Raw genomic sequence first — 13,771 nt, 5'->3', positions numbered from 1 at the left:
TGTCTTTCAAACAGCCCTGATGTGTATGTTAATGCACAGTACCTTAGAAACACTCCCCAGGGTGTTAAAGACGCTCTCAAATACACAACTATTAATCTCCTGCTTTCATGGATAGTGAAAACAGATTCATGGAAGTGGAAAGCTCAGAATTAAAAAAAAAAGAATAGAAACACATCTTCCTAACAGGAAACTTTCCCCAAGCGTTTAGTAACTTTGCATGCCGAGTGGCAGAGACTAGCAAGTCATGTTAATCAGTCCTGCTTTATAAAAGCAAACAAGGTGGGGAGGAAGTAGTGAGACCTCGAAACATCTGTTTGGAGACTTGGAATCCCCTTAGAAGGTTTTGAGTTCTGTGTTAAAGAAACACAGCTCCAAAAAACTACAGCCAACTGTGGGAACATATTCTAGCTCTTTACAAAACATTAATTATATAAATATTAGTGTATAAAAGGTGAATTCCCTCTACCCTGCTCTCCAGTTTTGTTTCAGGTATGAAGGTGTGCTCTTGCCTGCGTGGCAAATGTTTCCTCGGCAGAGAGAGGCTGGCTCCGATCCATTCCAGAATTGCCAAGGGAAGAGAAGGGAGCTGGTCATTGCAAAGCCAGGTCATCGCACACATTAGAGTGTAATGGTCAGTGTCAGAATAAAGGCAGAAGAGGAATACTGTCGTTTAGTGGCAGTGGAATGCATGGTCCTGTGCAACTTAATGTCCAATGCATATGTCTTTGAGGGTAGCCTTTTGAGGTTAGCAGTAGTTTACTCAAACTGTTAGTTAACATGAGGATGGAATTTGATATCTAAATTTCCACTTTTGTTTAATAAGGATAGCTGAATAGAGATCACTTAATTCACTCTTTTGGTCAATGTTAGTTCTTGTTCTAACTCTTAGTCTGCTTTTTTAGGTCACCTAGGTTACTTAGTTTCTGATATTACATGTTTCTGCAGAAGTGGTACAAGGGAAAGGAATACTTGCATCTTCACTTAGAATGTGTTTTCTTTATTCAGTATTTTTATGGTATTTTAGGAAGGTATCTTAAGATTTTGTGCTTTTTTTTTTAGGAAGCCAGACATTGTTTATTGTTCTTATTTGTTTTTATAATTCTGCTGCAGTTGGGCACAACATTAATTTTGTCCAAAGTTCTTGCTAATAATCTTTTAGCCTGTTAAATTCAACTGAGGGAGAAAAATACAGTGAGAGAAATGATTCAGGTCTGGATTCAGATTGCTTTGTGATTTCTGTGGCTGTAAAGCTCCAAAGGACTTTAAATTTTGGACATACCCACCTGTCTCCTGAACACTCTACACTGTTCTTTAGCTGAATGCTGTTGTGCTTGACAAAGAGTGTGTGTGTGTGTGTGTGTGTGTGTGTGTGTGTGTGTGTGTGTGTGTGTGTAGGGATCTTTGTCCTAAGAAGTAGTTACCTGCAGGGTGAGGCACCTTTGCCACTCATCATTACAGCTAAATAAGAGGAGGTTTTTGGTTTGTGGAATACTGGAATAGTATTTTCTAAATAGAGTTCAAGAGTACTTTAATTCTCAAGCTGATTAGCTATTTCTAATATTGCTGTTAAAAGGTGCACCTTTTTGGCTCCATGCCTCTATTTGGATGCCCTTTGGATTCTTTTGCCTTGGAAAAACTAAGTAGAACAGGAAACACTTGTGCCCTGTGGTTAAACTGCTTTTGGCATTTTGAGGAGGGAAACGGGTGATACAAGCACGAAAGAAACTGATTCCTTCAAGCATTTACATGGATTCTCATTGTGGTTAATCCCTTGATAAGTAATGCTGCTTCTGTTTTTTACTATCTGTAAGTTGGGTTTTTTTTTTCTTTGCAGGGGTGGAATTTGACGTTTCCAGGCTCTATGCAGACATCCTAGTTGCAATARGCATAGGCATGCCTCTTAATTTCATTTCCACCTATGTGGTAGACTACATTAAACAAATTGTGTATGGCAAACTAAAACTGGAGTGTGAAAGTTTTTTTTTTTTTCTCTCTTTACAGGCAAGGTGGTTCTGGGAAGCATATTTTCGATCAATGAAAGCAATTGCTCTTGCTACCCTTCAGATTATCAATGACCGAATTTACCCATATGCTGCCATTTCTTATGAAGAATGGAATGATCCCCCAGCTGTGGTAAGCTAGTTTGATTCACTCATAAAACAGGCTGKTTTTTTCCTTATGTAAGAGGTGTGCACTATGAAACTTGGTAATAGTTGTGTGTTGGTGTTGTGAACAGATGAAGTTAATATATTTTATGATGACTGGCAAAATCACTAGTAGTTCTTTTTATGTCCTGCCTGTGAAATGCAGACTTTTCAYGTTTGCTATTGCACATTTCAAATTGCTTATTTAAGTATTTATTTATTTATTTTGTATGCATGCATACACATATGCATGCACTCCACTTGATTGTTTCTCTTAAACTCAGTGTGAATTTAATGCTCTTAAAAATGGATAACTGCGATGGAAGTACCGAAGATGTTGAACTGTAAAGCTTCTTCATATAATTCTGCAGAAATACCCAATTTATCCAATGCCTGCAATTTACTCCTCCTCCTTTCTACATAATTTCTCTTGTACAGAAGCAAATGACCAACATCTTGCTGGAATGTTGCTTCCTTTTTTCTTCCCCTCCTTGGAAAAGTATGTTTCAGTGGTTGAACCCGTCTCGATCAAGAAGAAACACTGGAGTATTAATTAACCTCCTGCACCTGGTTCTGATTTCCAGTATATAAAAGCCTGCAGATGATTTTCGCTCCAAACTAATTATTTTTTTCTATGTCAAAATATAAAAAATAGTTTGGTTTTACTAATAAAACCAAACTTGTTAATTGTCTCACCCTGTGATGACATAGGGAGAGTTGTTCTGGGAGCAACTACGTGTTTTGCCTTAAACAGTTCAGATGGAGAGAGTGAACAGTGGCTGACAAAGAGCTAATAGCCCGTTACTGTGCTTCAGAAAGGACTTYGTGTTGCCTCTCCCAAGATCTTAATCTACTGTTGTCACTTACTAGAAACATAAAACTTGTCAGTATTACTTAACAAATGAAGCTGAAAAAGAGGTAAGTAATTACACTGAGAAGGAAATCAGAATGCCCTTACACCTTTAGATTATGCTAGCAAAAACRTCCATCCATTTCTCTGCAGGCTATTTTTACTCTGAGCAACAACCAGGCTTCTATTTTTTTGTTGTTTGCTTGTTTTTAACATATGCTTGGAAAAATATATTAGTCTTTCAACCCAAAGGTTTTTCAGCAGAAGGTTTGTTACCACAGACACAGCAACATATAGAACAGCACTGTGAAACTGTGGGCAAACACATAACAGCAATGCTGTGCCAGGGCAGTGTCAGGAATAAACAAGCATATTGTTTCAGTGTGCATTTGGAGAGAAAAGTTAGAGGGCTGACTGCAATTAGCCAGGCTGGAATATGTCCAGGACATTGGAGTTAACACCTCATATCATAACTCTCTCATGCCACAAATGGTCAGTGCCTTGGTGGTTTTATGTCTCAGTTGAAAGAATTTGATGTTTATCCTGGTCTATGAACATTGCTTAATATGTGCATGAATTCACTTCTTGCTTGAGTATGGAACAGAAATGTCATAAAAAGTTCCTTTATGGGCTGTGTAAGCTCTGTGTTAGCCAGCAACACAGAGTGCTTGTGACCCTTTCCCGGGGGGTCACTGAGAGAAAATAGAATTCAGATCGGGAACGGTTCRAGAGCAATTAAACTTGTAAAGCAGAAGTGCTCGGTCCTGTGATGTCCATAACCATGGATTTCGATAGCTACTCTGAGCAGGTATAAACATTTCCTTGCGTCAGACTCTCCTAGTTTTCATAACCAGCGGAGGCTGTTGGGTTATGACCCTTGTTCTTTCATTAGAAGCCTCTAACTGGAGCCTTCTGCAATTTATCTGTGGTGGTAGTTGCTTTTTGGGGGTGTTGTTTGTTTGTTTTCGCTTTGAATATATTTTATCCATTAATTTAAGAGGAGAGCACAGTACAGCTGTACTCTTTTGGGGAACATATTCTCCTGAACTCTGCTAAATCCTAACTTCGGGCAATGTAGAAGGTACTGATATACARTATCAGCCAGTAAATTTTGTAAGTCACTAAGTTCTTAAAAATATGTATTTTAAAATAGTTGCACTATTCTGTTGTCAAAATTGSACAGCAAGCCTGTGCTTTCCAGTGGGAAACGTTCCCCTTGAGCCAGAGAGTGTGTCTCATGTGAGTTTGTGCCTGCCGTGCACTCCTGGCCCTGCTGCAGCTCCCACTTAGCCTAGATGAGAAAGTACAATGGGAGAGCAGATACTTGCACGTGCAGGCTAGCAACACATGGTAAGTCCGATAAGGCAAAATAACTAAGGATGGCTTGGATGCGGTCCTCATTTACAGGAAAGTTGCCATATTTTTCTCTAAATAAACTCCAAGACTGAAGCATTTACAGAAAATGACTTTGGGCTTGCCTCAGGGCCAGGCTGTGAGTGAAGCGCCTGTAAGTTAACATTTGTACTACAGTGAAATGTCCATAAATTCTTGTGTTCCTGGCCAGCACTGCACCYCCAGAGCTTGTCATTCCTCTTTGCTCCTTGTGACATTGTATTTAGTAAATTTTCAGTGCTCTGCTCTCCTGTACACTCACAGTAAGTGGAATCTAGAAGCAGGTTAACAGAAAATGCAGAGCGTGTGAGCACTGTTTTGAGGCAAAGGACTTAGTGCAGATAATCAGAGATTTGTTTAAATCAGTTCAAGACTCTTCCTTAAAAGCTCAGGTCCCTGTGTTCTCAGTGGTAAGGTCTTGAAAATGAGAGCGTGGATTTGCCTGTAGAAGAGTAGTGCAGAAAAGACCAGCTTTAGTAGGTTTATGAGCTTGCTGGCTAGAAGAAGAATACCTCTCTAACCAAGAGCTTGTTCTCGGCCTAAGACCGTCATGCGGCAGAGAATSCGTAGGCAGTGAGAACTGCTGTCCTTGGTTTCTCGCCTGTTTCTGGCTTTACTGTAATACTTCTTTTCCTTGGTTTACTGATAGGAATTAAATTTGCTTAGCATGCCACTAGGATCCTGATAAGTTAGAGAAAAATAGAGTTTAGTAACAATTCTTATGGCTAAAAATTGTTTTGCTGCTCAGTTGTTTCAGGTGTAAAATCAGACAGGAAATGTGTGTTTTTCTGTTTGGACAATGACTGTCTCTAATGAGCGTAACTCTCCAAGGTGTGAATTTTGCTCTTTGTGTTGTTGAGCTATTGCAACCCCYATGACTATGACTTGTATGTTAAGATTCATCACCTAATTGTTTCCTGTGCTTTGTTCTGCTTTTCTATTTTGAGTATAACACAGAGGAACYGAGTCTATTTTGAGTTAATATTTATGGATTAAAGCTTATAGGTGTGATAGATAGAAGAGGGTGTTAAGGGCCTCAGATATTCGCTTAGGTTAAGTTTGTAAGAGCAGCAGGTACAAAAAAGAAACTGCTTTTTTCACAAAAGGCTGCCTCAAGTTGGTTATCATTTGTAAAGCAGTACTATTAAAGACACCTTGCTACTTTCTAAAGCTTTGCTTTTTGCCTGGCAATGAGGACGTATCTGCAAATGTAATAATGTTTGCATATTCATGTCAAAATGACATTAATGCTCATACCTGGAAGGGTTTCATCACGAGCACACTCATGGCTAGATCTACATATAGATCAGCTTTATTCCTGTTMCCACTAAATCAGTCTCTACACAAAGAAATACCAGCCCAACTTGTATTGGTCTATAGTCTCCCAAACACCTTCCATTTCCATAAGCAGGCAAAAGAAGGGATCCTGTTCTCCGCTGCACTTGGATGAAGATTTCTTTCTCWGTGTGCAACCTGCTCCACGTGCTGCTGTTGCATTTGTGTGGCCGTGTGGGGAATTAACCCAAATCAGCCACTTTATTTAAAGCTCAGTCAGCGAAAGGAAAAGACAAGGGGATAACGGGAGCGGGTGGCGGGAGGCTGCTGCTTTGGGCAGTTGTTTGGCTTATGTTGGCTCGGGCTGGTAGTGAGAAGCGGCCTGAGTGTCRTCTTCCCAGCGCGGGTAGAGCAGCAGGGGCAGGGCTGTGGGTTCCAGCGGGAGCTCCAACCAGTACCAATGTGCGGACTTTATTCCCAGTATGTTTTGGAGTAATCCTTTCCATAAAAATGCACTCTGAGATATTGCCCCATTTTAATGAAGAGAGCTAAATGATGTTTTGCAGMCTGAAATTTAATTCCTGGGTCGCTTGCATCCTTGATATCTCTGCCCTTCTTGTGCTGCACGAGTGCTGGCTTTACTGGTCCAGCTTATAGTGCTGGGGAAATCGGCTACGTCCCAGCAAGGCAGAAGATGGTGGTTGACACAGGATGCTTTCTGGTCATTACCAATTTGCTCTGGCTTGAGAAGTAATGACCTTGACTTTGAGACTTGATTTGGTATCTTAAATTAAGCACATCTCTTTTGCCCTAGTAGGAGTAAATTAGTTTATTCCTTTTTTAAGAGAGAGAGAATTATTATTTAAATGGTAGCCTTACTTCACCTTCTATGTCCCTATCTTTTGTTGGATGTTAGGAGGAAAAAAAAAAAGACATTTTCTTCCTTTCAGCTTTTTTGTTGCCCTTGGTAAAATTCTTTCAAGTCTGTTTATAGCATAGCCCTGTAAAACATTAGGTCTTGTGTACCAGTGGCTGCTTTTGAGTTYTGACCTTAGATGATATAGACTGTATCGTAAAATAATCACTTGAGAATATCCTATGCTGAACAATAAACATGCTTTTTACCAGACTTATTTTTTCCCACTGAGGCAGGAAACAGCACTGCCATTTAGATTTAAATAAAACAAATAGCCAAGCTAACTTGAAGTAAAAAATGCCATTCGTTTTGCAAAGTCTGAGCTGGATTTTCATTAAGAGAATAGTTTGTGGGCTTCAGCCAATTACTAGACAGAAATTTTTAATTTGACCATAATAGACATGCTTATTAAGCAATTAAACTATTTCTAAGTTCTTTGCATTTTATTGAAAAGCTTATGGTCCCAGGATGATAACCATGTTTTATTTTTGTTTCCTTCTCAGCACTACTTCTCATCTTTAAAACATTAAGTATATATTGGTACATGTGTTTAATTACAATGAGAACAACCTCTTTTTGGCAATACTCATCTGGATTTTTTTTTATCCTTTGAAAGTATGTATATGCATATATACATAATACAAACAAACATATAAAATTAGATCTCTATGTAGCATTTCCAGCCATGATATTYACAGCTGCCTTTTATGATGGGTTGAATAAGCTGGGTGTAATTTTTCTTTATTTGCCATGTTAGATGATGCATACGCTTTATTTGAATAAATAAATTTCAATTTATTAATATATTCTTGTAGTATTGATATTATGGCAAGTTGTTATATCATGTGTAGATATTCAGCTATAAATTATACATTTTCTTTGTGAAACAAAATTTGATAGTTTATTTCTTAATTTATCTGCCCAAAGATTAGATTTTTTTCTCCTTTACAGTGAAAAATCACTTCAGATTTATCCTATACAAGTCTGGTATCTGTTGCAGAGTTTTTTCAGCTTATATGATACTCTTTGAGGCATGAAAATAAGAGTTCACAGAGTCAGAACTTGGATTTCAAGTTCTACTTTATTGAAATTTTAATCATTAAGCCTGCATGTGGTCATTTAGTACTTTTGGATTTTATTTTCTGTAAAAGCTTTTTAGCTTTTCTTTAAATTAGTTTAGATATAGACAAACACACGTATACGTGTGAGAGGCATGTTTTTAATCTTAGCAAAGTTAGCTCTGAGATGCTCCCAAATAAACTGTCAAGTTTTGCTGGCCAGAGGTGATGCTGTGAGTGTTACACAGTGTGTATTAATGGAAATGGTAAATATGAACTCTATTCTAAGTAATTCTCTTCTCCCTGCAAACTTGGATACCTTATTGAAAAAATGAAGAGATCAGCACGATTTCTTATGTCAATAAATGTATTCAGCCAATACGTTGTGAGTGAGAAGGATTCAGACAGTTGATGAGATTTAACTGGCTAAACAAAAAAAGCTGCTGAACGATTTAGTGCTGTAGTTATGCAATATATGTTGGCAATCAAAATTCGTGGTTCGRAACAGTATTGGATTTCTGCGTTTGTGGTGGAATAGGTAGGACTCCTGTGTGCCTTGTGGCTGACACCTCTCGGAGGGTGTTTACAGTTGTCATCAGACGTGTGAAATGTTGCCACTGCCAGAGGATGAGGATGAGGGTTTTTTGTGGGTGAAGATCACATCCAGTCTGGAAAGTCTCCCATCGAATTGTATGTAATTCTGCAGTGCGTCAGCCTTGTGGTTGGCCCTGGAAAAGCAGAGAGGGTTAATTCCTTTGGTTTTGCCCTTTGACCACTTGAGGATGGGAAGCATGATGAAATGCTTTCTCAAAGCATTCAATAGAAACATATCATGAATAATTGGAGCAAAATAGAATAAATCAAGGCTTTTTTGGTCTGGTAATTCATAATTGGAACCACATTGAGGTTAAAATCTGATATTCAGAATAGCCCAGCTGAACAAGCCATACCCACAGAAGTACGGGATATACATTTGCTTTGCTGGGATGTATGGGAGAACTGTGTAGCTACTGTACAGTGCAGTGCTCCCTGTTCCTCACCTCCACGCCTTCAAAGGACAGCGGGTTGTTCTCATTCAATGCGTGTGGTTTCACCGATATGTTGATTGTAACAAGCACTAAGTCTGGTTGTTGTAAGTACACAGGCAGGAAAAGCCACTGCCTTGCCCATGGGAACAGCGGCGCTTTATTCCTTCGAAGGGCTGTGGCCGCCTCGTGCCACWAAATGATAGCTGGGCAGTTCCTGGCTCTCTCCCATAATGTGGAACAGCTTCTTGCAGCCTGGCGTTCCCAGGGATCATCCCGTGGGGCAGACGTCCCTGGTGTCTGCTGTGCCTTTCTTTAGGTCTCTCTTTAGGTGTACACTCCAACAGTAAGGCTCGGCGTAGAGCCCAGGTGTGGTTATGTCTGCTGCTTTGGCAGTACGTTAGAGGCTCTGTATCTTCATAGGGGTTGGTTCTGCTGGGTCCTGCTGTGTCAGTTGCCATCTGGGAAGCTCTGTCTCTTTCACTTTGCATCCTGTTCCGAGGGGTGTGCTTCAGCATGCCCTGTTAATTTAACCTGAAGGCTCCCCAGCAAGCCCAGCCTTAAGCATCTCACATATCAAGGATTCAGCTCCCTTGATATCTTGACCTAACGTGTTCCCCTCTCCTAGAACAGAACCAAGCTGTATTTAATGACCAACAGGGAGAATGCTGTTTATTGTGTCAGGAATAAAGCAGAGTAACGTTATGACTTAAGTGAGCATTGTGCACGAGTGCATGCATGTCTAGGCACACTGGTGGAAAGCACGCGTAGGGAGAGCTGCAATAATTCCCGTGCTTGCCTGTGCGTGTATCCATTYCAAGAGTTCCCTTTTCCTTCCCGCTCCGGGCTCTCTTGGAGCTCTGGCTGCCGTTCCAGGTCCCGCTGCTTGGGCTTTCACGTGGGCTGGGGAAGAGCCGTGAGGCAGCTGAGCCTGCAGGATGAAGCGGCGCGGATTCCCCTGCAAGGCTGGCGTTTGAAACCGGATCCCCTTCTGCCCATAAAAATGATTCACAGTAAACACCCCATCCATTTTAGATTAATGATTCTGGCTCCTGTAATGATCTCAGCTGGGAGAGCAGAAGTAAAGGATTGTTCTGTCCATAGCTGAAGGTCAGCACTTTGTCAGAGAGGAGTGATAGATGCTCGCTCTGCTCTCGCTTCTCGCTGCTCTTTCCAAGAGTGAAAGTTGCTGTGGAAATCCATCACAAACACCAATGAAGGTGGGACTGGAGCGAATCTTCCTTCCCTCTGTACTTTCTTGAGCAGTGACTGGGAGGACCCATCCCCAGGGCCGTCCATTTCATGCTTTGCTGCCATAATGGAGATTTAATTAGGTTGCCATTGAATTGATTGCCTGTATGGTGTGCTTTCCCCAAGCAGAAGTCGGGAAGACTTGAGTAAATTATGGCGGCCTGAAYTGGCCTGATTTCCTGCAGAAAGTGGGGTCAATAGGTCCCAGACTGTAGACACACTCCCCAGGCAGGCAGCGGGGGGTGGGTTCTTAATGGCACTTCAGAGATGCTTAATTGCCTTTCTGAAATATTTTGCTCAATAAGAGGCTCGGTTCTCCCATCCATTGGAATCCACAGGTTTTTCCCTCTGTTACCCCCTGTTAGTAGATGGGCGCAAAGACATCTGACAAGTTGCCATGTTTTCCGAAGTTATAAGTGGTAGGGGAGAATTTCCATGTTTTCTGAAAGTAAAAATCAGAGGTTTAAGTCATGTTGTACCTAAAACATAAATTTTTAAGAATAGACATGATCAACTATATATGCGCGCATGCTTGTGCTTCCTCATATACTTTGTTTTTTCCTGTAAGTTCTGAAGAAGTCATAGATGACAGAAGGAGAAAAATGCTTTTTCTGGGATGTTACAGCAMATAATTTCTTAGAAAGCTGTAGCCAGAAAAAAAACAAGTTGCACATGAAAGCAGTTCATTTAGATGGTAGTATTCATCTATATGTAATAAAAACAATATTGTCCATAAGATACTTTACCAGTTATTTCTTCTTATATGACAGAAACTTAAGATTTTCTTAGCACTCTGCTAGAAGTATTAATAAAAAGAGGTTTCTTAATATTGTTTAAAAAACTTATTGATGTTGCAGGGGTCATTTGGGAAATAGAGCCTTGAGGATGAAGAGTGTGTGGAAGTGAGTCTGTAAAGTGTTAATAAGATGGATTGTGCTCTGGTAACATTTAATTATGATTTGATAATGAAATTACTGAGCTGGAGTAAAATCAAAAGGTTATGTGTTTCATAAAATTATTAGAAATATTTGTGAAAGCTTTAATTTTAGAAAAATGTCTCTGCTCATTACCAGTTTCTAAAGCAATTGATATGTATTTTTTAAATTATTGATATAGTCCTCTGCTATCACAAGGTACCATGTCCCTTTCATGAACCATTTTATGTTGTTACTATTTACACAATATTGTACTATTCTTGTTGAGTGAAAAATTAGTATTTCATGCCTTCCGCTAGGAGCCTCAAGTGCTGCTAGTATCAACTGTTGCTTGTATAAGACCTGAAAAAGGACATGCATTTTTTTCCCAAGCTATATCAATAATGCTAATACAAGGCATTACTTCTCTTGACAAGTCCTTGCCTGGAACATATCCTTGGGCCGTAGTGGATAGGATTGTGTGCTTAAGGAAATCCTATTCGCATCATAATTTGTTCTCGTGTGCTAGAATGGACAAAATGTTATGCACTCTTTTAAGTGTAACGGGTTCTATATTCCCCTTGTCCCTGTGGTTATGAGGGATACTCTTAGGTGGCAGTTACAAATGGGGAAGGTGGTTCTTAGGTGCATAAGGAAAAATAACCCGAAGGCGAAATAAGGAAATTTAAAAATGCAGGATTTAATTCCTGCAAATGTGAGCTGTTAACTTCAAAACTTGGGTTCCTCCTGAAGCAAGAGGACTTGCAGTGTGAGCTTGGCTGAGGATCCTCCCAGTCTTTCTGGAAACTGTTAGCAGTTTAGACTGACCTATTAGGAGCATTCCTAGTTTTTTTTATGGGCTAGGGTTCAAGATTTCCCAGCAAAAGCAAGCACCCATTTCTGCTTTCCCAGCTCCCTTTTTCACCTCTTCCCCAGAGGTCCTGTTGTTCCCTGTGCTGCTCAGGCCCGGGGCTTGGAACGAAAGCCCGAGTGGAAAAGTTGAGGCTGCAGCGACTGYCCCGGCCGCGTCGCCCCTCGCGCGGCGCCTGCTCCGACCCCGGTCCCGTCCCTGTCCCTCCTCCCGTTGCTCCCTYGGCCAGCGCCTCTTCCAGATGCGGCCGGCACAGCCGGTGCCGGCTTAGCCGCCTCTCTTGTCTCCTGCCAGCTCAGCTTTACAGTCTTAAAAGGGATGCCCTGGTTAACATGCAGGAGGAGTAAATAGCTAGCTGACATCGATCTGTGCCTCTCATGGCTCTTTTTACAAAGAAGTATAAAATTCAGTCCTATTTTTTTTCACCTCCTGTGAACAAACCCAGTTTGGTGGAAGTTGGTTCCTCTTAGTGTCCGCTTTTGCCTTTTTCCCTTGGGTGCCCGTTTTATGCCAGGGCTGTGTTTTTGCTGCTTTGGTTTAATTGTTTTAAACTCTTTTTCCCTTCTAAAATTGTAGTGCTGATTAAATCTCTGTTTACAGACTTTTCACAATATATAAAAAAAATATATATCTTCTAGTAGTGATTAGTGAATAAAGCCATGGTAGCTGGGTTCAAAATTCACCACAGTGAATTTCTCCTCCCCCCCCCCCGAATCCATCTGCCCCCTCCAGGTAAGGTTTTTGTTTGTTTGCTTGTTTGTTTTTTAATTCCTAAAGCCCCTTTCTGTACAGTTATGCCAAAGTAAAAAYGGAGTTCAGAAAGAAGCTGGGAGGAAGGATTTGCAGAATGGTCCAAGCACACTTTTGCCAGCACTGGTGAATCACCGTTCCTAATTCCAACACATTCCAGCTCTGACCATCACACTCTAACTATGTGAATTCCTCCCTGCTGCAATGAATCACTTTAATTGAATCGTTTTCCTGTTTCCCTTCGCAGAAATGGAGCAGTGTGAGTAACCCGCTCTTCCTTCCACTGATCCCACCGCAGTCCCAAGGTTTCACAGCTATCGTGCTGACCTACGACCGCGTCGAGAGCCTCTTCCGAGTCATCACTGAAGTGTCCAAAGTGCCCAGTCTCTCCAAACTGCTGGTTGTCTGGAACAACCAGAACAAGAATCCCCCCGAAGGTAGGACCCCGAGGGTGCTCGTGGAGGAGGCTGCAACTGGGAGCAGCCTCTCAGCTGCACCTGCCACAAATCGACCCCTCTCCTGCTTCAAAAGCCGTTTCCTCATTATTTTCCAAAAAATAAATGTGATTTTTTTKGCGGCAGCATTTCTGAAACTGAAATGAGAAAGGCCAAGGTAGATAAAAAGAGAAAAGCATACCYGTGATGCTGCTGCCAGTTTCTGAATTAATGGTAACCAGTGCAATAGTTACAGAAGCACTGTTTTATAGTTTGCTTTTTTGGAGGGAGGGGAAAGAAGAGACTTATCTTATTTGTCCGTGCTTAGTTTTAATTTTCTCTAAACCCCTTTTTTTCCCCATGAGTGCTTATCCTGCTGGAATGTTTTCGGAACGGGGAGCCGGTTCTGCCCCCGCGCTTCTCCTGCTCCCCCAGCGGGCTGGATCCGTCCGTCCTTGGGGAGTTCCACACAGGCTCCCTAGGGAGTGAGCAGGAGGCCCAGGAGCCGTTGCCCTGCATAGCAGGGAGCCCTTCAAGGTGACCCGTGGCACTTGTTTACAGCGTGGGGCAGCAAGGCCCGAGCTGCCCCTTTCATTTCCGTGCTTGCTGCCGTGAGGCACGGCCTCCTTCCCAGTTATGGGCACTTACATTAAAATCCCGACCGACCGATGTTGCAGGCGAGAAATAAATCTCCCCATTTGTGATTCCGTAAGGCCTGTGCAGTAGTGAATGAGTTTGCATGGTGTATGTGGATTGGGCATTCTTTTCTAAATACGTAGGTGGCGTGTTTGTGGGAAAGATACATTTCCTTCTTGGAATAAGTGTTTAAAGTGGAGTAAGTGTTTAAAGAATTATAAATCTGATGATAAAGCACTGAGTGAATTCAGCTCT

The 13,771-nt window shown here is 41.4% G+C and overlaps 1 protein-coding gene across 1 annotated transcript in view; it reads left to right on the top strand.

The window, feature by feature from the left end:
* The window catches only part of EXT2 (exostosin glycosyltransferase 2), a 61,294-nt gene that overhangs the window by 25,700 nt on the left and 21,823 nt on the right, over positions 1-13,771 (top strand). Inside the window, exons 7-8 of the mRNA XM_026034671.1 lie at positions 2,002-2,133; positions 12,694-12,883. Coding sequence (XP_025890456.1) covers positions 2,002-2,133; positions 12,694-12,883 — 322 coding nt within the window. The remainder of the gene's footprint in view (positions 1-2,001; positions 2,134-12,693; positions 12,884-13,771) is intronic.

The sequence above is a fragment of the Nothoprocta perdicaria genome, unplaced genomic scaffold (genome assembly GCF_003342845.1).
Source record: "Nothoprocta perdicaria isolate Ctin4 unplaced genomic scaffold, notPer1 scaffold_15, whole genome shotgun sequence".
NCBI classification, from domain to species: domain Eukaryota; kingdom Metazoa; phylum Chordata; class Aves; order Tinamiformes; family Tinamidae; genus Nothoprocta; species Nothoprocta perdicaria.
Note: the sequence above shows the minus strand (reverse complement) of the source record. Positions and strands in the feature narration are given on the sequence as shown.